The sequence below is a fragment of the Cydia strobilella genome, chromosome 4 (assembly GCF_947568885.1).
Source record: "Cydia strobilella chromosome 4, ilCydStro3.1, whole genome shotgun sequence".
In the NCBI taxonomy this organism is placed as follows: domain Eukaryota; kingdom Metazoa; phylum Arthropoda; class Insecta; order Lepidoptera; family Tortricidae; genus Cydia; species Cydia strobilella.
In genome coordinates, this window is record NC_086044.1 from 13,603,976 (window position 1) to 13,629,983 (window position 26,008).

Genomic DNA, 26,008 nt, shown 5'->3' on the forward strand with positions numbered 1-26,008 from the left:
ACAGAGTTACATACACTAACCATCATCAATTCATAGAATTACCTAATATGTATTTCAGTAGCGAAATATTTTTCCAACAATGTACCGTCTTAAGTAAGCTATAGCTAGCATATCTAGGATTAAAACATGTCGAGCGTTTATTCGAATTATAATACGTGAATAAGTAACTCGTTTAAAATAATTTTAATAAATCTAGGATTAGCTTAGAGGATTAGGTACCTAAACACCTATTTATGTCTTATAAAAGCTGTCCCTGAAGGTACAGAAACGTTGTTACAGTAATAGCAACAGTATATCAATTAATGAACACATTAAAAAATGTTCTAAACAATCCCAGCTAAGACCATCACGCGTAACTCACGCACCGTGAGGACTTCGCGGAGAGAACAACTTGCAACAGTCTATGTTTATTTGAATATATGTAACCTCTGATTTGTTCCTATTAAGATTAAATTTTAAAAATGTCAGCAAAAGCTTGCACTTACGACTTGTCTTTACCGAAGACACCTTATTCCATTTGGTAACTACCGACACGCACTGATTTATAAGTGCACTTAGTCGAACAACTCGCGTGATTGAACGGAACTGTAATCTGACCCCGACTTTTATCCAGTTTACTGACCCTGAATTCCCACTAATATGAGGTCAATTCCCCCGTACCAATTCCCGTATAATGCTTTGTATACGTTGAAGTATTTCACAAAGGTAATACAATACTGAAGTAATTGAGCTTAAGGACATCGGTTTCTAAAACTTATTTTGAAAAACCGGCCAAGACCATGCTCATTGCTCAGTGTAGGTTTCCATAGTTATCCGTCCGTCACAATAGACCAAGAACGGGTGGTATTATAGCAAGCAAAAGGGCAAACTTCACAGCGCTTTGTACACCTTATTACTATGAAGGGAAGACTTTTTACAAGGAGCGATTATTTCCGAAAATATTAACGTTATCAAAAAATGTTTGTTATGAATTTGTTTTGAAATACCTATCTAACGACAACCCACACCATAGGGTTGAAGCGAAACAAAAGACAGACGGACATGGTAAAACTATAAGGGTTCCTAGTTGACTACGGAACCCTAAACATTTACACTTAAATATGTATTTCTAGTTACTTGTAAAAGCATTTATGAATACATTTTGAGAAATGTGGTAAAATCAAATAGCTAACACAATTTACTCGAGTCCGGAAGCTTATGTTCAAATGTCATGATTCAACTTCGGGGGAGAAATTTCTACTTGAAATTTACATGACAACCTATATTTTACCATCGCAGAGATTTCTGTTCGCTACTAATGTAATATATACAGCAAGTGGCCGCATTTAATTCCAATTAAACGCGCACAAATAGGTGATAAAACATGTCGGAATAAACAAGGCATTACAAACAGTTACCCGCCGACACCCTTCGTTTAACAAAATAATGAGATTTGTCTTAACACATATTACACGACTTGGAAATTTCTGTTATGATTAAAGTGCATTATCTAGTACGACAACAAAAGAGAAGTGATTTGCAAGAGAATGTTTGTTTTTATCAGAATAGGTTATTTGAGTGTGGTAATAATATAAATATTAAACGAATATTACAGTGTTTGCGCACACGCCTTAACACTTCCATAATCGTGAATTATTCAGCGAGGCGACGTGGGCCGCGCGCCGCGCGCCTAGTGCCGCCCGCCGGGCTCGGCACGCTCGGTGTGCGCTGCCCTGCCCTACACAACACTCGCACGCCGCCGCCGCCGCCGCCGGCGATTGTTTACTCCAGCGCGGATACCATGCCCGCCGACCCAACGCCAATTGTTTCCCATTCAGCATAACCCTCGCTGTATTATTTGTTACCTTCACCGTTATTCATTGATTTATTGTTACAGTGGGGGAATGCCGACGGGGTAATAATGCTGGACACATAGATGTATTCTTGTTAGATTGTACTTGTAGGCCGGTATCAAATAAGAAATTTTTACTATGAATATATATATTATGGGCCGATATTAGTGCACTTGGGTGATATCCGGCCGATTGGAATACGAAATGTGCAGACGCGCTCCGGGTCCGGCTACAAAGGACCAGACCCCAGCGGCTACCTACCTACATAAATCTCCCGAGCGAGCCTTCCTTCACACATCTCGCTCGAATTTAAATAGACCCCTATGCACGATCTCTCGTGATTTAGGACCTACTTACCAGGCACCAGTGGTTTTTACTTTTATAGTAGTCGATCTATTTTTATTTAAAAAGTCTATTATGTTTCGTTCAATTGTCATGTATCATATTTATAATCTTTTACGTTTTGATATTAACAAAAGTATTAAAAATGTGTTACGTATTTACTGCGTCCTCACTACGTCTGCGTGGGAACAAAGGTTTAAACTAAAGAGCCACATTACGAAATCGCAATTGGCTGGCAGACGGTACTTAAGAGCAACTCGAGTGAGCACTAATCACTCGAGTACAGTTTTTTAAATGTAAATCGAGCACGTAACCCCACGAGGTGAGCATACGTTGCTTGCCGGCTTGCCCCGAGAACAAATTACAAGACTGCAGGAGCCCGCACCGACTCCAAGGCATTTAGAGGACTATTAAAGTCCGCTGAGAGACCTGTACGAATTTATAGGAGAATCCAAGGATTAAAATTGCTTTGCTAGTTTAGTTATTTCTTGACTGCGTAAAGTAACTACACGTTTAAACGCTGTTTTTTTTATTAACAAGTAGGTTTTAAATTTTTACTCTATGTCATCTATTTATACGTTTTTTTTCCCTCCCATTTAAAAATGTGGCTAAGTAATCTTATCAGATAGGTACCACTTAGATTTTTCTAGGAATAACTCAAACTTTAAAATTTGTACGTTTTTTATTAGGAACATCGTCGCAGTTTTTTTTTAGTTTTCTACTCCGACTCGCCCGCTGGCGGCCGCCTCGGCTGCTGTTCCGAGAGCTGCAAAACAACATCGAACGTCTTCGTAGTATCTCTATTATTTTTAACATCGGACTGTAGGAAAAGGTTAAAACAATTTTTATTCCCGGGAACTTCAGCATTATTAGGATAACTTGGAAGAATTTTACCTTTACTTAGTGCCCTTTGTAGCAAGACGCTGCCGGTACCTACTACTCATGCATAATGTATGGGGTGACGCCGCCAGCGCGCCATCTGATCGCCCGATAACACGGACCTTGTTTACACGGGACCCGCTAATCCTGTCTTCCGAATTTTAACAAGATTTGAGTGATGTTCCGATCCCAGGCTAAATTTGTTGGCTCCATATAGAGCCTCCCCAGATTACCAAGATAAATTGCCTGTATCTTTTCTGTGTAGTCAGAAAATGAGCTCGACCGAGATAATTTCTAAGGTTACGTAACTTGTTCTCGTATTCACATTTCGGTTTACTTCAAAAGGCTGCGTTGTTGTTGAAGTCATATATGTCTTAAATTATTTGACTTATGTTTAAATACAGTTAAAATTAATTTAATTCAGTCGACAAACTTAGGTTCTAAATAGTTAGTCATCCATTATATATGTAATGCAATTGAAACAAGCACCGCGCGTTTTTCGAGGGTGCTTGATGGGCTTCCAAAAAAAGATGTACTTACACGGAGTGTGATATAATAAATAAAATAAATAAATAAATAAAATAAATAAAGTTTTATTTCAGGCAAAAAGTACATTCGTACACCCATATCAAGAGACAATTTAAAAGTTAAAGCGCCAAAAGAAGTAGTACTTAATAATAAAATAAAATAAGATATAAATACATACGTGATGGGTTTTACTCAAGTCAAGTTGTCAGTGCCTCTCTTGTATGGGTTACTTTGATATTATATTGAATGGGCGAATATAAAATCATTATTTAGGAAACGCTACTAAGTAGCGAAATTTGAACAAAGACTACCCTTCTCGCTAATTAATTGATAATTTGTATCTCTAAGTTAACCGCCTGATGAGTTTGCAGAAGTTGACAGCTGTTTTGCCTGCGACCAAGAACAATAAATTTTGATCAAATCTTAGATGTGAAGCGGTGGAGGTCGCCGGGGCGCCGGGGGCGTGCGCGGCGGGCCCGAATAATCGCAAGTTAACTAACCGTGGTGCGGCCGCTGCCCGCCGCGCAGCCGCGTCTTCGTCGCTCCGATACTTCCGTAATGAGCTCGAGACAATCTTTTATTGTCTGTTTGGACTGGGATAAATGGTGATAGATGACCCTTTGCGCCTTCCAGATTTCGAGCCAGCTCTATCCGTCTCCCAATTTATAACGAGAGTATTCACTGCGCGCTCATCCTTCGTATATTAGACGTTTACGTTTACGAGGCTCTTTTTATACTACATAAAAAGTCTCGCCGCTTATTTTTCCGCATTCATTTCTGGCCTAATGAAATGCGAGCGACTTGTATGCTGCAACTTTTTATGCTAGACTCAGTCGACGGACTCGTTTTGAGGAAATGTCGCGCTTATGAAAAATAGAGAACATTGTGTTGTGCTTTTCATCATAGTGCGGGGTGCGCGAGACTAGGCACGGGGCGGGGCTCCTGCTTCTAAACGAGTACCAAGCGGTTATGTTTCACATATGCCATTGCGACGACGGTAACTCAAGTGAAGTGATGTATTGAATGTCAGACAACTTTTACTTTCCCTCGTGTATTCGGCATCCGACACTCAAGTAAAACTTTTATTATAGTTAAGCTCGGTATAGCGACAGCTGTATGAGCAACATTTACAGAAAGTAAATGTGCCCCCTTTTTACTCTTTGCATATAACAGAAGACTTGTGTGACGAATCGAATCGATTCTTTATGTGGAATGATTATAAATTGATCGGTTATATTTGCAACTTTTAAATTTTTACAACAATAAGTAACTCGTTATTTGAACACGCAGGCATAAAAAAGGGAAAGAAAAACAGTCATATTTCATCGTTTCGCTTTCTATCGTTGATCAATGGCAAGAAAGTTTACTTTGTATTTTGTACTAAAGAGTTTCATCAAATGTCATAAATTATTCAAGATTTGAAACTTCGCGGGTTCGGTATGAGCCTTTAATATTTTCTTGAGCATATAGACGGTGAGAGTTATAACGAGTCGTGTGACGAGAATACTATTTGTCTTTGTCGGAGTGAACGATCGCTATCGGACGTGCGTGTGTGGCGCTGAGGACATGTGGGCGTAGCTGCCTGAGGTGTTCATGCGCCGCAGTTCCTCTACTCTCCATAGACAAATGAGTAAGCCTGGGAAGGTTAGGTCACGTTGCTCATTGCCGGTGACATTTGACCGAATGCTGCTCACTTCTAGTTAAGCTCACCTCACGCCGACCATCTTCCTGTAATTTCCGCCCTCCAAACGACTCCCTTGATGTTGAGCTTGTTCGTGAAAACGGCCCAGGAAATCCCAACATTTTACTTTTTCATGACCCTGCTTATCTGACTTCATAATAAAGTCAGCCGCATTGTGTTTAAGCTCTCTTCAACTAATATATTCAGTGTGATGACGAGAATATCTAATTTATTTATGATTTTTTTTAACATAAATTCTGTTGAAATAAAACTATGAAAACGGATTATATCGCGTATATTGATTTTATAATACATCCCGATTTGTAAATTTTTCCTCAGTCACCCGTTGACCACGAACGCTGTAAAGGGTTCGAAACGTCGGGATGTATTATAAAATCAATATACGCGATATAATCCGTTTTCATAGTTTTATTTCATGAGTAACTATCGCGGTAACCGAAGACAATATTATAAATTCAGTTGTTAAACTAGATTTTCAAACAGCCAATGAACAAAGCAAGCCGTTTAACAGCTACAAAACTTCTAGTGTAATATTCAGGGATGTTGTTTCGTAAACTTTTTGTTATTTTAGTCTGTGCGTTGTGCCTGGGGTGTTAAATTAAATCGCAATAGCAATATTCTGTTTGTAAGCGCGCTTAGCATTAGAATGCAATAACTCTGGCGTTCTGAAAGGATTCGTTATCCTTTATAAACCGCGTTACCTAAAGCTCAGCTCCCATGCTGGAATATACATCGGCAATATTTATCGCTATATCATCAAGCTTCAACCAAACATACTCGTACTTACTTTAAGGAAGAACATATTTGTAGAATGTTTGGGTTATTTATTGTTATTACGCTGGTCATCTTTAGAAGATAGTTTGAATGGGACTCTGTCAAGCCCGTGTTCCTTTTGATTATCACTCGATAATGATGTTCATTGTGTCATGTAAGATTTCATAATATTTTATTTTCCCAACTGCGTTTATAACTCGACTTCGCATAAATTTAATGTTTATAGCAACCGATACTATAACATTGTTTAAAAACAAACTGTTTTTATGTACAACATTATTCTAATTAACCAGTAATTATAACTATTGTTAGCAGGGCTTTACAACAACCCAGAAAGTACTTACAAAATTGCTTTAAGAGGCAATCTAAGTAAATGGCACTAGCCATTATTTACCGCGTGGCCACGGCGGGCCTTGCTTTATTGAATAGGTATTCAATTCCATGAAAGAAAAATCGTATATTTTGAAATGCCTGCGGCGAAATTTACGGCTTTCATTCAGTTTCTTCGACCGACGACAATAATTAAAAGTCGTCGATTTTGGGCAATCTAGACCCTTGCGACGGTACCGCCAAATAAATCCGTCTAATTTACCTTCTCATTTAATTATTTCTTTGAAATTGGTATTTTTGATTCATAGTAGAGAAAGGTAGTAATTAGTATGTGGGCTATTTAAAGTTGTACTTCCCCAACTTGCATTGTAGATTTTGTAATTTTTATATTTTTTTCACTCAAAATCACGAGCTCTTTCGATCCTAATACGAGAAAAGAGTGCCCCTAAAATTTCATACAATTTTATTTTGTCCGTTTTGTTATGGACGTTACGGTCATAGAAGGGACACCTGTTTTCTCAGTAGAAATGGAAAAAGCTCGTGATTCTGAGTAGAAGTAATATAAAAATTCCCAATTCTAAGACAAAGCTTTTACTTTTTAGCATATGATAATTATTGATACAAAGACTATTAAATAAGAATCATGTCGGATCAAGCTGCCTTGGCTAGACAACATCAATGTGACTAACATTTTTTTTTATCGTATATAATTAAGTATCTAATAGTTCATAAGTTACTTTTATATAATATTTTTTATAGATATCTAATAGGTAAATAAATGAGATTGATTAAATCAAACATCATTATTGGTAGGTGTAAAATTGCCATTAAATGATTATATTGTGTTGGTTGAACCGACAATAGTTAATTTAGTAGTTCAATTATAATCGCAATTAACGTGACATATAATTTTCCACATATATCGAGTGTGCTTAAAATGTAATCTCATTGCTCATTGCATAGAAAGGATTTGTTACATTATAAATTAGTATGAATACGGGGGCAAAATATGTATTTAAAAATAACATAACCGACTACTCTCGATTATGAACAAAATGTTTTAAAGTTTTATTTACATATTTAGATAGACAACAGAACGATAGCGGACATATACAGTGCATACGTAGTTTTTTGATAGCTGAACTAGATCTCAAACTAAATTTGTCAGATTGTCCAGACCTACTTAAATTTCGAAAAAATATCATGTCAAATGATAGATATGTACCATCCAAGCAACAAAATGCGTGTGCTTTCTAACCAACGACTATTAATAGCGGTCGTGAGTAATAATACACAGGATTTAATAGGTGACTAAGAGCTGACAGGGGTTCTGACAAAAAGGCTTTTCATAGTTGGCCATTAGAACGGTCATTAAGCTAGCTACCAGGAGTCACGTGGGGTTCTCAATGTAAGATTTACTTCGATCTTATTGCCGTAATGTAACGTACATCACAGCGGCGGTCTGCCAACATTAATGGCTTGGAAATAGGCCACCATAAATTTATAGCACCTCAGACAGATCAGATCAAAAGCATGACACGGATATGTTTCCTATTATGTTCTCCTGATGTTATACTGAAACAAATTGCAACTATTTCCGCAGAATCTTTAATTGTTATGTTTATAAACATTTTAAAATAGCGGTTTATAAACTTTTGCATTTTCGTAGATGAGTTATGATGAATTTGATGACGATTTCGTAGATGAGTTTTGCGATATGCGATATTGTGCATTAAATCATTTGAGTTTGATTTTGACTTAAGTATCGGTCAAATATTGTAACTAACTCCACGCCACAACGCACAGAAGTCCCGGTAGAAGACAAAATTCGAAAAAAATCGATGAGCTACTTCGACTGTCCTTTTACCAAGGAGGGTACTATAAACTAAGTAGTTTTCGAAAACAGAAAAGACTTGGCAGGTGTGTTAACTAAAATCTCTGATAGAAGTCGTCGAAGTTATGACACTCGAACGCGTTATCGAGAAGCGGGACATTTACTGCTTACTTTAAACTTGATTATTTCAATGTTTTGCATAGTTAGTAGCTACAATTATTTAAATGGAGGTAAACGAAGGTATGTTTTATATTTTTCAAAGGAATTTATTTGTTTTCTATGCTCTGTTTTAATGTTATAACCAACCCATTGAAGCAACCAATGTCGATTTTTATTTAAAAGATATTTCAAAGCTTTTACTTTAGAAACCCTTCATACGTCATTTTGTAGCTTAGTGTGGTTTATCGTTTACAAGTGATAACTAATAAACCTACCGAAGAGTGCCGAAGGTCTTGGTGGTAGCCTTTTTACGTCAATGAAGTTTTATATTATAATTAATGAGTTTCTTCTTTGTTTTAGGGTAAGTAATCAATTGCTCGGGGGCATCCAATAATTACGTGAGAGGTTTTTGAGGATTTTTGATTTTAAAATATGGAAGAATTGTGTCAGTTTTTAGCATATTTTAGCTTAGAAACATGTTACATTATTTTTACATTACTTTAAATCCATTATTACACTTTTTTTGTTTGAATATTACCTGCAATATTATTTGCCAAAAAACTTGAGATTTAGTGAGATTCGGCTTTCACTGCGCGTACTGTTATTATTTTGAAAAAAAAAAACAGTTTCCATCAGTACACCCTTTTTTGCTGTACCGGATTTTACCAACATTTTTCGTCGGTGTCATTTGCATAATTTATTATAAAAATATATTTAACCAGAACAAACATAATCAACATAAACACTAAACATATAATCTTAATGATAATGATGCCTTCGTTCACAACATTTGAAGGAACTCACCTCGTCAAATGTGGGTGACAATGGGTACAAACTTCTCGAGTCGCTTACTAAATTGTATAATTTCCTTTTGCGTGGTATGCTTAACCCCCAAGTCTGCCCTTATTTGTATGGTGCGAGTAAGCGCGTTAGAGAAAAAAGATGGAGGTATAAGGCCCATTGCAATAGGTACAACCTTGCGGCGACTTGTTGCTAAGTTGGGTTGCCGTTCAGTAAAGGATGAGATGCCAGCATATTTTCAGCCACGTCAAATAGGTTTTGGTACTCCTTTAGGTTGCGAGGCGGCAATGCATGCGACTAGGCATTTTGCTAAGTCTCGCGAGAACAGCGATACCGTTATATTGAAGCTTGACATCAAGAACGCGAACCTAAAATATTTGGTGGCGGGGTGGCCTAGGGGTTCATGGCGTTAGCCGCGATAGCTAAAGACGCCGGTTCGAATCCGGCCTTCACCACTGGAGGGCTTCGTCACTTTTTCTTTAACATATGACATCTATTACAGTTTTCATTTTCGTTATTAGGAGCACCCATTTTTCCGGACAGGGTGTGTTTGGCGGTTCAGGCTAAAACCCAGGCGCTTAAGTCTGCTTTTGTGCATTTTAAACACTTGTCGGCGTGTGTTTCACTAATCTTACTTCGAAACTGTTTTGCGATGCCTCGTGTGACGTATCTCTTGAGAACTGCACCGATTTGGAGGTTTGATCAAGATGTACAGGTTTTTGATCGTGTGCTTCGGCAAGGCTTAGAGGGTGTTTTGAATGTCAGCTTTAATGAACCACAATGGCGCCAGGCATCACTTCCTGTTCGGTATGGGGGTTTGGGGGTACGTTGCATGCGTGACGTCGGTTTGGTGGCTTTCCTAGCATCATCTCATGCGGCATCAGGTCTTGCCACTAGAATCCGTTCCTTTGATGGTGGCAATATATGTATTACATTTCTTCAGGAGGCTCTTTCCGAGTGGTCGTCCCGCTTTGCAGGAGTTGAACGACCAGAGAACCCCTCATCACAAAGACTATGGGATTATATTTTGTGCCGTGAGTGGCATAAGGGCCTGTTGGAGGGTGCCGTGGGGAAAGACGTTGCCAAGCTAAAGGCTGTTAGGGAACCTGAGTCCGGGGCATGGTTACATGCCTTGCCGACACCACACTTGGGAACCTTACTTGATAATGACACATTACGGATGGCGATTGTACTAAGAATTGGGGGTAAGGTGTGTGAGCCACATCAGTGTAAGTGTGGGGTAATGGTGGAGGCGGATGGACACCGCGGGCTCAGCTGCTTGCGGTGTGTGGGGAGGATACCCAGGCACTGTGCCATTAACGATTTAATAAGGCGAGCTTTGGTGTCGGCGAACGTCCCATGCATCATGGAGCCCCAGGGTCTAAGTCGTTTGGATGGTAAGAGACCGGACGTCCTTACGCTTGTTCCTTGGGCGAAGGGCCGCAGCTTACTATGGGATGCCACGTGGGTGAGTACGGTGAACAAGGCAGGTGCAGCGGCTGAAAGTGCTGCTAGGTTCAAGCACAGCAAGTACGCGAACCTTGAACAGGAGTACGATTTTGTCCCGGTTGCCGTCGAGACGGCTGGGCCTTGGTGTGCCGAGGCCAAAGCCTTTATTAAGGATATAGGGCGACGCTTAAGGGAAAGGGGCGGCGTCCTCGCTCTGGTTCTTTCCTCGTCCAAAAGATATCCCTGGCCATTCAGCGAGGTAATGCCGCCAGTATCTTTGGCACATTTGGTCCGGGGGTAATCAGAGTGGGGGGTAATATTGTATTTGTTGTAATTTAGTTTTACTTTTTCGTAGGTTTATTTTAAGACACTTATTGTACCCTTTTTCATTATTCAATAAATATATATTCCTTTAAATTATATCCTGTCTCGGGACTTAAAACATCTTAATGATAATATATTTGAGCTTACTTCATCAAAGTCTAAGATGCCATTATGTTTGTTACGGGCCGGCCGTGCGGCCGTGGTGATAAAACGCGCCGTCGGCGTCCTGCGTGCTCTACAACTACTAACTAGCCCGAACAAAATACTCCCTGAGATTACGACCGAAACCAAAATGAAAGTAATATTCCGACAATCATGGCCGGGCCCAGACCCTTCGAACTTGCGCAGCTCTTATCTTCGGACCCAGAACATTGCTAGTAATGGAAATCCAATTACTATTTAACCAAGATAAACGGAAAACGTACGGCTTGCCCTTGCACCGCGCCGGCTACTTCAAGTCACACACGATAGTTTAAGCGTACTCCGGAAGTAAGCAATTAAGAATTAATTGAGGTAACATTGAGTTTTAAAATTATTTGTCGACGTTGACAAAGTTGCTTACCTACGTTATTGTGTGGTTAAACTGTGATGGAAACTTTTAATTACTTCAATTTGCTGCCGGTAATCCCCAGTCACTCGGTCGTAAATCTATTAAGTTTTTTTTAATTTACTTTTTCCTCTCAATTTATTAAAAAACTCAAATCTGCAATTTTCTTTAGATTGAAAGGTAGGCATATTAAGCTGTCATTATCAGTACGACGCCACGAAATATGTTTAAACTTTAAAAAGTTTTTAAACACCTTTTAATCAAATATCGTAGAAGGATACCTATTAGTAAATCAATAATAATTCCAGTACGGTCAGAAGAAGGGAGCTACCCATATGGGGTATTTAAGGGTTAATGGGTATATGGATGTTTTGCGCAGTCTGTTTAACGGACGTTCTAACAAATCCGCCTTAAAGAAAAGGAGACTTTAAGAAGTAGTTCCCTACCTATGGTGTGCAGATGCTTTGAATTTTTTTAATGGTATTTTATTATTTGATGTGACCTTTATACTGTTAAATATGAAACAAAATATGTAGAAATTATTCCGCCAGTGTCGGTTCTGTAACGATTAATTCACGATTTCCCGAATGCATGTTTCGTGTGCAGAAACTCTGTAAATATCATGGCGCTGTTTAAAAATTCGGCGAAACAGGAAGCAATCCATTTAATACTTCTGATAATGCTAGGAAAATCAAAATAAAATTAATAAGAGAAATGGCCGATCATACTTCATTGCTCGGCTTAAAAAAAGTAACATAATATTACTATCTTGTGAGCGTTTTGGGGTCACCTGTAAGCCCGCAAGAGATTTTCACAAATAAAACAAAACAATAAAACAAAACAATAAACATGTTATCGAAGAATTCCACAGGTAATTCCAGAAGTAATAAATAAATACGAGTACGGCAGGTAAAAGGTATTAACTCCGATGGAAAAATTAAAGCGTGAAATGTTTATGATTTTACATCTAGCAGTATGATTGCGCTTATCGTGCACTGTCATACATAAAAATGACATGATATTACATCTATGGATATAGTCTTATGGCTCTATTTATAAACGCGTTACTGGCCTGAATTAGCTATGAATCGTTTGTCTTTATCTGTCATTTTGACTTAAGTATGTCTGTATTTGTAGGAAAGGCATAAAACATAATTTAACTAAATCAGGCCCGTAAAGTTTTATGAATAAGGGGGCTAGTTGTCTCAGAGACGAATCTATGCTTGTCATATCATGCGCGACAAGCGCGACCTCAATACGCCTTCAGTTTTTTTTCTATTAACACGTAAAACTTACTTTGATACATCGCGCATATCATAATATTTTATGATATTTAATAATATTTAAAATGTTTGCTGCCATCTCTTAAGTAAACTTTAAAAATACATTTAGCATTTGATATTTGCAGTGCCTTTGACGTACGATGCTGATTGTTTATTTTGTTGCAGCGTCGCGTATTCGATACGAGATCACGAGCGGGAACATAGGCGGAGCGTTCGCCGTCAAGAACATGACCGGCGCGATCTACGTGGCGGGTGCACTCGACTACGAGACTAGGAAACGGGTATGTCAACTCCGCTGTTTTCAATGCATATATTATTTCACCACGTCAAATGTCGACTACAGGTGTGTAAGTTCCATGGCTAACCTTGCGCATCATCTCAGCTGAACTAGTACAAGTGTATCTTAAGAACCGGAAATGCATTGTATAATCGGAGTTCACACTATTGATGCGAACGGTTATGCAATGGGAGTTATGCAGCTAATACGATAAAAGTACAGTCCTTCCTCTTAACTGAGACGGTTTGTAAGGTGTGAATGTGAAGTTCAATCAAGTTATTGTTCGATATTAGGTCAGCATCCGTACTTATTATACCACTTTCTACCTATTACAAAGCCTCCGCCGTCCATGTTCCGACTTTGAAAGGCTGTATATTAGCAAAAATACATTAACTTATTATTTATATATAACATTGATTTAAACTTTCACGATTTTTACCCCCTAATTTATAAAACTTTACAAGCCTCATCAATTTACGTTTTATCCGTTTCTTACAAATACATAAGTCGAAATTACAGATTAAGACATAAGATTAATAGCTAATCGAGGCGTCTGTCGCAAATACAGTGAGACCGCTAAAAGAGATGGCGATGTACGCCAATTCGAAGCAAAAAATTGTCATGTGGTGTTATTCATAAAGGCGCTACACGCCATAATTAGCTATTAATATTAATCGTTTGTCTTTTTTTTTTTTTTTTTAATCTGGTTTTTATGGAGGCTTTGGACACTAATCGTTTGTCTTAATCTGTCTTTTTGATTATGTATTTGTAAGAAAGGGATAAAATATAAATTAACTAATAGAGGCTTGTAAAGTTTTAGGAATACGGGGGTTAGATTTTACCTCTGTATTACAATCAGTAACTTTTTGATCTCAGTAATAATATTTAAAAAAAATGCACAAACTGTCTGAGTTGAGCAATTTAACCGGATTTAAAAGGGTGGTAGGACCAGGGACCGACCCGCTATCCCTTATCGGGGTTTTATAAGGGTATTGCATAAGGCTTAACTCACCATACCCTTTGCCAGACGAAACCCTTTGTTTTGGTTTTAAAAACCCTTATATAAAGCTACCACATTTGAGTAATCGGTAGCCCAAATACCGTTACAAAACCCTTATCATCCGCTCACCAACACCTTGCATATTGCTTATAAGGGTTAGCCTTATAAAGGGCTTCCCTTTTAGCATATAAGCGTGCTAATTTAAGTCGTCTACCTTGTTCATAAAGCACACATTACTTCGAATCCGAGCGATCGTCGGCGGTGACGGCGGCGTTCTTTGACTAGGCACGGTATTTCTTTCCTTTTCATACACTACCGTAGATATGTACTAATCCTGTCTCTTTCACGCAAAGGGAAACCTTTATAAAAAGCGCTTAAAGATAAGGGTAACCCTTATTAAGAGCTAGCCTTATTTTTGGTTAGCTTTTCGGTAAGGGTTAGTCAAAGGTAAGGGTATGAATGGGCTTGCAGTTCAAAAGGGAAAGTCTTTCAATGTGTTAGCCGTGTTTAAGTGTCGCCCATTGAAAGGGTTTTATCGCGGAAAGGGTTGTCCGGTAGGACATTGTGCAGGTCTGCTCGGATCGGTACCCACAATTACCGTATTAGTACCTACCTGCTATTCTGCAGCTAAACAGCAATCAACTGCTGGTTTTTAACGTGGTGGGCAAGGCAAATAAATAACGATACACCCGTGTCACCTCAACTGGCCACGCATTTTCAATAATTTTCCAAATCACATGTAAAAAAAACTAATCTGACTACGGATTTTTGCTTAAATAACCTTCTTTTTGAACTCTGTTAACAATGTATTTACTTATATAAATCGGGAAAATAAAAATAAATCGTTGATTAAATTTATGAAATAATTTAGACGCTAGTTATTTCAGACCTTAAAGAGAATACTAAGAGATTTTTAAATTGCCGTAGTCAAGTGAAAATGAGGCTACAAAATTGTTGCGGCAATTCAATTTACGCTTTATTGTGATTGAGGTTGATGTATTTGTGGTTTATTGACATTATTTTCACATATGTATCACAATTCATATAGGTAATTATTAGAACATGTACCTATCATAATGGTAAACTGGCAGACAAGGGATTGAATTTATGTACCACCTCGTACCACGCGCGTATAGCCGTACAGTGTCAATCAATATGAAAGCCTATAGAATTCTGACAAGAGCTCAAAAATGACCCCACGGGTATTGTGTGGCGAGCGACTCAACTGTACCTACTGCGCGCATGTTACCAACGTCAAAATATTGAAATGCCGCGCCACAACTTTGAAGTATACATTTATTGACCAATCACAACTTTTTTTTAATAGCGGGAAATGTATTAGGTAATATTTTAAGCTGCGGGCGAGATATACGTATTTATAGAGAAGGGATAACTTTCAGTGATATGTGACAGATAAGTGTCAGTCATATGGTCCGATTTTCGAAGTCGAAAATGTGCTGAGAGCTTCGTCTGCATATATGTATATACATTTCGTGGCTGATTAAAGCCATTAAAAAAAATTAAAAAGCTTTTATTTCGGATTAATTACATACGAGGTAAAAAGTGGCACAGAAATCCAATTCCTACAAAATTTCTACTAATGGAACTAAACTTTTCTATTTTCAAATAGTAATTTGACCTCTTATGCTACAGACAAAATGAAGTAGTATGTCGCCTACTTTTTGTACCATAACATTAACATTGTCCTATTTGAAAATATCAGTAAGTAATTCCAAATAAAAATATTTCGAACACTTCGTTTTCCCTTTTGTATATTATACAAGTAGAAAACGTATCTATATGGAACGAACGAACAACAAAGTTTTACCTTCACAATATTAAACTTGAAAAAGTAGTCAACATTTAACAATGACAAACGAGCCCCGAAGGGACGATGAGCACGATAGAGTTTGTTCTGCGAATATGCCGGTGAATAAATATGTTTCCGAACTAGCGGCGTTTGAGTATGAATTGAAGAAGTTTTGTAACATTTTTGTGCGACATAAGTGCAGACAGCACCGCTAATGGAAATACAGTTTGTAGGCGGCGCTCATATTCACTAAGCGACAACCAACGCGCGGTGCCGAGGGCGATAGAACAAACGTGAACGTTTTGCGTTGCTTCCATGTAATTGGTCCCAATTTTGATTTACAACAATTTGTTAATCATTTGACACTAACATTCTTAAGTACGTGTCTTTTTCCCTGAACCCTTTAATCGCTTTAGAATATTCTAAAGCCGCGTAGGAAACGTAAAATGTGGAATATCCTGAACACCTTGGGTAGAGTAGAATAAAGGACTCGGGAGGTCGCGTCGGGACTAATATGTAATGATACTAATGACGTTGTTGTTTCGACATGAAAAACAACTAGAAGGAAGATTCAATAAGTCATAGCCTGTGACTTTTCACCCATGTATGACTAAAAAAGTGCCAGTAGCACATGGACTTCATTAAAGTTTCCATCAGGCTGCAATTGGCGCGTCACGACGCGGGATAGTAAATAAATGTTGGTGACAGGGGCCGAACGTAATTTAACTTCAACCATCGCTCTATACAAACAGGTGGAAGATGAAGGAAGTTACCATCTGATAACTCGGCGAATTGAATTAGATACTTGGTAATCACTTGCCTGGCTGTTGTGTCAATATGTATGGCAATGACTGCATATTTCAAAGCGAATGTTACATGAAATAATGTGACACCATAAAGAAGATTCTAACTAAGAAAGTTAATTGTATACCTTACTATGAATTGTATCACGTATGTATGTACCTTTCACGTAATTATTTTAGAAAGCCTTACTTAGGAATTATTTTATGTTACAATAAACTAAGTACGTTGAGTGACTAAGCGTTCATAAGACATAATGTTATACTTTCTTCATCCTGGCGAGTTTCACTTTCAAAGCGTTGCTGCGGGTATCAGGCAAGCGCCCTTTGTTACAGAAAGTTTCATTGAACTTTTAGCGAGATAAATAATTTAAACTTTAATACCCATTTAAGCGAGCTGTAGTTGCTTCCCGAACGCTGTATCACTATTAAACTACAGATTCTCACAAAGCTTTAATGGGGATAAACTGGTTTACTCGTACCGTGTACCCGTCGAGAATCCTCTTTTATGAAACTAGTAAATGCTGTTCATGGACAACATGTAGCTGTAGGTAAACCAAAATAACTCTGCTTTTGTACAAACCGATTTAGTAAAGCCTTTGATTACATAACCATCCTTGTACATAGTTATATGCGGCCTGCCTTAGTACAATCTACTTGTTAATGTCCTTACGTACTTGTTAGTGTAATATAGTCATGTATGTATTGGTGGTTCCGTATAATAATTTATTTAGTTTCGTGTCATTTGTTTTTAAGAGGATGGTACTTAGACGACTGCGCGTGCGACCACTTCTCCATAAGACATAGGAATGTACATCAAATTGTAAAAAATATTTTTTTTATCACACTTGCTCGAAAAAGATCTTATTCATGCAGGAGTCGTAGCACGGTACGCTTATCACCATGCCTGTCACGTTCTAACAAGTATGTGAGTGCGAAAGTGACGGACTTAGTGATAAGGGAAACCATGCTGCGCGGGCAGGTGTACTAATGTTAAGAACTCCCTTATTTTTTTACAAATTATCCATCAAAGACAAATTTTGGGAATCGGTCCAGCCGAGTTCAAGAGTTCAGGGAATGTATGTAGGTACAGTCAGCTGCAGAGAAACGGTACCACTCCTGCATACAAATTTCCATGCAGGGGTGCATGAAAATTACCTCTTCTCTGCAGCTGACCGTACAAAAATGGGTACCTACTCCTCCCCTTTTTGAAGTTGGTAAATATAATAGTTAAAGTAGTACTATACTTATATGGTGTAAATACTGTTTGACATCTTACATGCAACCTAATTATTATTCTCTTATTCATTTTCCTTCTTAGGTTAGGGTTTTCACAATATGTATATAAAAGTAAAACATAAAAACACTTACAAAACAATACAAAAGATATATAAACAAATTATAAAAAACCTAACCTAGGGTGCCGCCAGCAGCGGGGCAGGGCCCAAGCTTCCCCACCTAATTTATTATTAGATTAGTTATTCATATATGTTTCGCACGAATTAATAAACTAGTGGATGTGAAATGACTCCTATTTAGTATGAAAACCAGTGTCGCTAAACTCACACATTCATAGCCACGTTAAAATACGTCACACACTTACAAAATTGCTCTGATTCGTAGCAACTTTCCATACCAAAAGGTTATTACCGGTGGACATTTCTCGAACGAATATCAACTGTAGGCTACATGAGTGACGGTTTAAAATATAATGTCAAAGCTATATGACATACGACTCTTTCATTATCTCATTCATCTCACAAAAGCTCGCTCAACGTTCACCTAATACAACTACTTAACACCAGATGGCGTTATTTTATATAATTTTAAAATCACTTACTTATTACAGGCGAGAAAAGGCCTAAAAAACCAGTATAAGTAAGGTCTAATTACGCATGGTTTGTTACGGATCTCACGGTCACGTTACACTGGTGTTTTCGAGATCTCTACACGCCTGCGAGTAGCTAACCGTTGGAACTTCTTTCCATTCGACGATATAGGGAGGAGACAGTGTAATCGGAGTGTTTTATCGATATTTGTGTGTTCAGTTAGGTATTGATATTTCATTACCGTATGTTTTAACACATTTAGATGATACTTTATTTATGATTATAATATAGGTAGTGATAATCGTGATTGTATGAAAAATAATATGTAGTACAGTACAACAAATATCTAACTAGAAATTTGTTTCTTATTAATTGACCAACTAGGTTGTTAACGTGAACATTAAATATATCTTAAAGTCAAACAGATAAATTCATAGTTCTTTAAAGGTCTATTAACTCGGTATTGCTGTTATTTTGTAATCACAAATCTGCAATTACTTACATATGTAAGTATTCGTCTTTAACAATATATTTACTTGTAGCAGCATTTAAGGCCAATCTAGACGGGACAACCTGATTAAATTGTCAAATTAATTGTATGGTGTGAAATCATACATGAAACTGGCTCATCGATCCCACTTGATTTGATTATAAGATTGTGACCTATCAAATCAGGAAGGGGGGCGGCAAAATTCCAATATTTGACGCTAGTTTGCGTGGTACGCAACACTTTTTATTAATTTAGTGAGCCCGAATGTCACTAATAATTACTAAATTAGTAACTAAGTTTTAGGCGTGTGGACGCTAGATGAGATGTATGGCAATTTTATCCCCAGAAATCTTTCTCTAAGAAATGCTCCTAGCAAATGGTGCTATATTTTTGCGGAAACTAATTTTCTTGCTTAGTAGCATTGATCCATTTATTTTTAATATCGGCATCTTGTGGTAACCTACAATAATGAATAATAAAGAAATAGAAAATATAAAACGTTTATTCATGGCACATTGCATGCATTGTACGCATAAGTGCATTAAGTACCTAGTCTAATTATATTAACGATGAAAATATGATGGGTGTAAAAAAACAAAAACGTATGTAAAGGAATACGAAGGTTTGAAAGGTTGCCATGAAATGACCCCGACTTAACTTAGTGCTTGATGACCAGAGCTGCCATATTTACTAAGACATTGATTATCCCAAATAATAATTAGAAACGTGTCTAAAATAATAATTTATTACCGAACCAAACATCAAACTTGAAATATCCTAACTTAAAACTTTATCGATATAAATATCGACATTGCGCAGCATCTGAGTAGCGAAGTTATTTGACATTTAGGATAGCGAATATTCCAGATAAACGTAAAGAATAGTGACAAAGGATTGTGAACTCTAAGTTCTAACTGATAAAATATAGATTTACTTAACGAACATTCGTAAATAATGGAAAATAAACAGATATTTCGTATTTATCGGATTATATTTAAATAAATAACCACCGGTGATAGGAAATACCTCCACGTGAAAGATTTTTTAAACCGCTGTGATTTCTGCAGCTCAATACTGCACAATACGGCATTTTAAATTTAATTATCAATTTTTGTTAGACGAGCGTACGTACGACGTGAATGTCATTCGAGCATGAAGTTTACACAACAACTGAGCATAGTCTGTGCATAAAGTGAGTCGGTCGCTACTAACTGTCGGATAGACGGGAACGCCCACTTGCCATCTCCATCCTACTCCGTGATGTTTCGCTACACGTTAAATATAAACTATATACTTAATAGAGCGAGCACTATCTCCGTTCTACAGCCAAGAAATTCCCGACGTGGAGTAAACCGACACTTTACTCTGTGGCCATTAAACAATTTTGCCAACGCAACACTAGCTCACCTGGGCCTCCGGATCTACAATATAGCTCTTAATGGCTCTTCTCTAGCCGAGTCGTCAATGCTATAATCCTGATGCTAAGCCTTCTAACCAAATCGTTTAATTGAGTAGTTTAATAGACGCGCCTAACTCTGGCTCAATACAAACATTTTTTGGAACTCGCTGTTATCGACGAGCGTGAATGACCATTCAAAAAATAAACCTCTTCCAACTGCGGAAATTACTGAGCGACGCTGACATATATGCAACCAATAACACTCATCGAGGAAAAACATATTTTAGCGTATTGGTATTTAGTATTTGAAACTGTTTCACGCATTCGTTTATCACTGCTGCGTCCTCTAACAACAATACGTCTAAAATCTGATTGTTCTCTTTACTTTTATTTAGGGATGCTAAATGATTAGCATACACATATTTAATGTTCGTAACAACATTCTAATCATATATTCACTCTTTACCCTCAAATAGTTATTCAAATGAGAAATTCAACTTACTTGCCTACTTTTGTTATTTTTGAAGTTGAAAACTAATTTGTCTCTTCTTTGATAAGCAATATTTTTGTAAGCTTTGATTTGATAAACTTAATTAACTTCAGGTTCCTTTAAAGTAAAAACTTTAAATTACTTTAAAATTACAACACTCACCATTTTGCCAACGATCCCCTGTAAATCCTGCTTACTAATTACCCTTTACAGACAATAGAGGACTAGCAATGTACTGAAACGTAATGTTAATCTTAGTCTGTTAACCAGAGGTGGGTGGGTGTTTTATCGGGTGGCTTACTTATACCACTATGAAATAAACCACAGCAAATGATATATGTATAATAATACGAATTGATATATGACACGTAAATTAACGTGGGATGCACGATAATTTGATTGTGTTAATCGGTGACAGTACGAGCTGAAGCTAGCCGCTTCGGACAACTTGAAGGAAAACTACACAACGGTGGTGATCCACGTCAAAGATGTGAATGACAACCCGCCCGTGTTCGAGAGGCCAACCTACCGAACACAGATCACTGAAGAGGATGACCGCAATCTACCAAAACGCGTGCTGCAGGTCCGACCAGAGACGACACACCGCTCATCGATCTTTAATGAGCCGAAACAGTTATTCTCAGAGTTTCAACTTTTAGATGCAGCTTCTAATATTTGTATACGTTACTTACATCGATAAGAATACATTTGTTGCAATACACTGAGAATAACACCGAGCTTTCAGAGCTTCTGGCTACAAAAAGAATCGAGCGGTGCAAACGTCCGCCGTCTCCGGGCATTTTCTCTCGTTTATTGATGTGTTTTTGTATTTGTTAGGCTTTGCATGGCATGGACTTTTCTATTGTGGCACTGTAGACTCGATTATTTTTGCCATTGTATTTCTTGCTAGTGTCAATCGTTTTGATGTTGGTTTTTAGTATTTTTATTTTAGCATTCAAACTATTTTCAAATTATCCATAATTAAACCAAATTAGCCATATTCAAATTATCTTAATTATTTTAGAAGTCTGGCGGTATATAAACAGGTTTTCATTCTATAAATAGGTATGGGTTTTTCCTCTATATTAACAACATAATTGATCGGGGACTTCCATTTTAATTGAATCTGGCACAAGGGTATGATTTTTACCGTTTTCCCTGAAATATGTAATATACAAATTTTATGGTACGTTGAAATCTACAATTTGAAGTTTTAAGTGGAACGATTGAAATTCGATCGGTCGTGTAACAGGGTCGGCTATTATTTTCCTTGTTTCCTCCATTTCCCTTCCTAATATTTTAAATCACCGTTAAACACAGTCTTAAAATTGTTATTAAGCGTTGTCGAATATTTTAGTTCATCGAACTAATTATAGAGTACCCAGGAGGGTGCCGATTGTTATTTTAATTTAATTAATTTTTATATTTACAGAATAAAATCGGACATGAAATTCACCTATATAATGTTATTGCCTCGTGTCTGTTACAGTTCGAAAGTGTAAAACCATTGGTTGATCATTTTCATATTTACATACAGTCATACATATGTATAATGTAAAGTGGATAGTCAAATAAAACAATGTAACCGCACACTGGCATAAATCCTTGTATATCAGTATGATGTATTGGTCCGCAGCATCCGTTAAATCTGCGGGTGTAAAATTGTGGCCGAGTCGCCTCGCTATCAATAAAAAACACGAATTTTCGATCCGACGTGATAATTGAAAATTCTTTTTATATGTTTTACACCGAAAACTGATTTAATAATTCCGAAACGCTGTCTACGCCGTCTACGGGTTTACATGTTTTACGCAATTCTAACGAGTTGCTTTCAAGGCACCCATTAATTTATTTGTTTTATTCATAAAGCGGCATAAATTTTCGAATTTACACAACAAAAAAGGGAGAATCATAAAAACACTAATTTAATATATATTTATGTACTATTCCTAAAATTATATTTAACACCATGTATTCTGATGCATCACTGTACTGTACATGTATACAATAATAAACAATAATGCGTATCCTATTTAAAAAATTGTTTCTCAATTTAATTTGAAATAAATCTACTGAATACTACTTTATATATTTTGCGTGTATCACTAGAGTATGTACAAGTACAAGGCAAAAGGTATATGTACATTATCTCATTATTGATTATTTATGAAAATTTATTAAAGTTATATTGAGTGTTTATGTTGTGGCATGAGCATGGTATGTAAAGTGTGCGTGTGCGCAGTACGAGCTGAAACTGGTCGCGTCGGACGGCCGCAACGAGAACTCCACGCTCGTGGTCGTGCGCGTCCTCGACCTCAACGATCTCCCGCCCAAGTTCTCACGCAGCAACTACGTCACGCAGGCTTTAGAAGAAACCGGCCCCTATCCTCATTCCCTTATACAGGTTTATTTTAATTTATTTCGTTTTTATTTTATGGACAATGCAAAATCTTTTTAGTGTATATTCTAAGATAATATTGGTTAATGGATGGTGGTGGTAGTAATTAAATTTCAGCATTACAAATTAATACAAATATTATACGTGTTTCCATATTTCTTTAATTAAAGTGAGCATGTAAATTTTCAGTAACTATGTATTGCGAATAATGAATATTAGTCGATGAATGTAGGTTATTCTTGTTTAAACATTTAAACAATAAGACATTGTACAAACACTTGCATTGTCCTAAATCTGGATAACACTAGTTTAAGAGAATAAGTTTATCCAAGATATTCTCTTGATTCATTTCATTTCAGTTTACTTTATTCCAATATTATATATTTGGTTCTTTATCCTATTTATTTATTTACTTATGATTTGATTTTAAGGTTTTCCAATTCATGTGTTATAAGGTCATATTTGATACCTACAACATTAAAAAAAAAGAAATAGTATTCAAACAGTATTTTGGCAGCTAATAATTTTAGCAGCATCTCTTTCTTTATTGCTTTGATTTATTTTGTTGAGAAACTAATCACACCGATTTATTTTATTTAGAAACTAATAATAATATAATTAGGGTTTTTAAAGTATAATAAATTATTGCCTCTGCGGTTTAATTGACGCACGAAAAGTGGTGTTTTTTTTGTTATGTTTAAATAAATAATCTAAATAAAAAAGGAACATTTTAAATGGATATTTTATCAGCTTAAACCTAGTTTAAAGTTACAATATTTTTAACGGTGTACGAAAAAAACAATTTAATTATAATTACCAGATTATTCTCTAATAGGTACTTATTGTTGAACAATTTATAGCTTGACATGATTCTATCTGGCCTTCGCTATGTTGCGGATTTTTAGTGGTACTAATTTATTTTAATGGTAAGTAGTACTCTTTTGAAATCAATTGTATATAAGTTTTGAGTACCTTTAGCGCTTATATTTTAAATTTTTAACAGCACGTCTTAGATGTTATTGACTTTGCAGCTTCGTAGACTTCATAGACGTTGATATTATTTTATTTTGCATGGCGTAATTTGTACATTTAGGCCACCAAAAGAAGACCAAACATTGCCAAACGGGGGAAACAATTCGCGTATAAACCAAGTTTGGCACAGTTGTAGGGAATGGTGTATTAAACAACATACTAAAAGTACCGGAGGGTAGGGGTGAAGCAAACGGGTGGGGGGGGTAAAGGTCCCTTTTTATAGTTTTTCGTAAATAACTCTTAAACGGTGTAGCAAAAAATGTTCTACTACATAAGTAATCTACATACAATTTTCTCCAAAAATGATTCTGTATACTTTTTCGCTAGGACCAATATTTCAAAATATATTAAAGTGAGAAAGTCACGTTTTATTTTTAATTTAAAATTTAAAATGTATTTACGAACAACTATAAAAAGGGGCCCTAAACCGCCCTCCCCCTTTAGGTTCACCCGCACCCTCCGGTACTTTTAGTATGTTTTTAATACACCATTTCCCACAACTATGCCAAAATTAGCTTATACACTAATTATTTCCCCTATATTTCCTTCGTTTGGTGGCCTAATTGTAGAAACTGGGAACAAATGAGGCATCATTTATGTAGTCAGTCACAGAAACTTGGTCTTTGTTAAGGTAGCGATAGCGTATTTGTTATATAGGCGCAAGTATTTAAATGAGCGAGCGAACAATACGGGTATTTAGGCGGTAGGTAATTTACAAGGGAAAGGATACAGGTGTACTGCCTCTTCGGGACTTAATTTATCCCTTTTGTATTTTTCTATTTTATGGGAATGTACGAGTTGGTATATAAGCGTATTTAAACTTGGAAGCGTATTCTGATTGTAATAACAGGTTTTAAATTTGATCTGTACAGCTACCACCAGTTTGGCACTGACATAAACGCTAGCGTGAACGTAACTTACTTTTTATGCATCTCGCTCGTACTGGCATATTATAAAATAAATAAAAATAAAAATTATTTAATTCACTTTCAAAAAATCCATATTTTGTTAGTGATACTTAAACTAGGGAACCTATAAACTAAGTGTTAGTCTAATTATAACATTTACAACATTTACATTCATATTAGTGCGAGCGAGATGAATAGAATGTAAATTACGTAGACGTTAGCGTATATGTCAGTGTTGACACTGTCAGTGACTCGTCATGGTACGGGTACTGGAGTTGTTATGGATATGATGAAATTGGTAACCGACGTACCATTGCAGAAGATACGAATAAAACTTGAAACATTATTCTTTTCGACAAAGAAACACTAGTATTTCTCCTTCAGTTTGTTCTTATTTTGTTTCATTTTAATTAAGTACATGGACTCTTGTTGTTTATTTTTTCAAAGCTGGAATTCATTCAGAGTTATCCTTAGTTGATTTTTACACTCAAGCACGAGGAATGTATATTTTCAAGGAGAGTAAAGCCCTCGATGTCGTCGCTTGTATAGTGACAAGCTTTTTTATAATTGAAGGGAGATTCGCAAATGATCCGCGTAATTACGCAAACGTCGACCCTCTTCATTTCTCTTCAGCCGGGCCTATGGCAATTTTCGTCTGAGCAGTGACTCCATTACGTACTCATTCAAGCATCCACCAATCCTATCATCATTTATAAATTTACATATCCTACGTGTTTCGTAAGTATTCGGCGTAATAGGTATCTAATATTGTACACTAATCCCTTTTCGTG

At 36.9% G+C, this 26,008-nt stretch overlaps 1 protein-coding gene across 9 annotated transcripts in view; it reads left to right on the forward strand.

The window, feature by feature from the left end:
* LOC134741031 (neural-cadherin) overlaps positions 1-26,008 on the forward strand; it is a 456,653-nt gene that overhangs the window by 412,835 nt on the left and 17,810 nt on the right. For 6 of the 9 annotated variants that reach the window (XM_063673761.1, XM_063673764.1, XM_063673760.1 and 3 more), the window contains exons 14-15: positions 12,950-13,065; positions 21,298-21,462. In XM_063673761.1, coding sequence (XP_063529831.1) covers positions 12,950-13,065; positions 21,298-21,462 — 281 coding nt within the window. Of the gene's footprint in view, positions 1-12,949; positions 13,066-21,297; positions 21,463-23,121; positions 23,284-26,008 lie in introns of all 9 variants that reach the window. The other 3 variants (XM_063673765.1, XM_063673763.1, XM_063673768.1) reach the window with 1 other exon arrangement.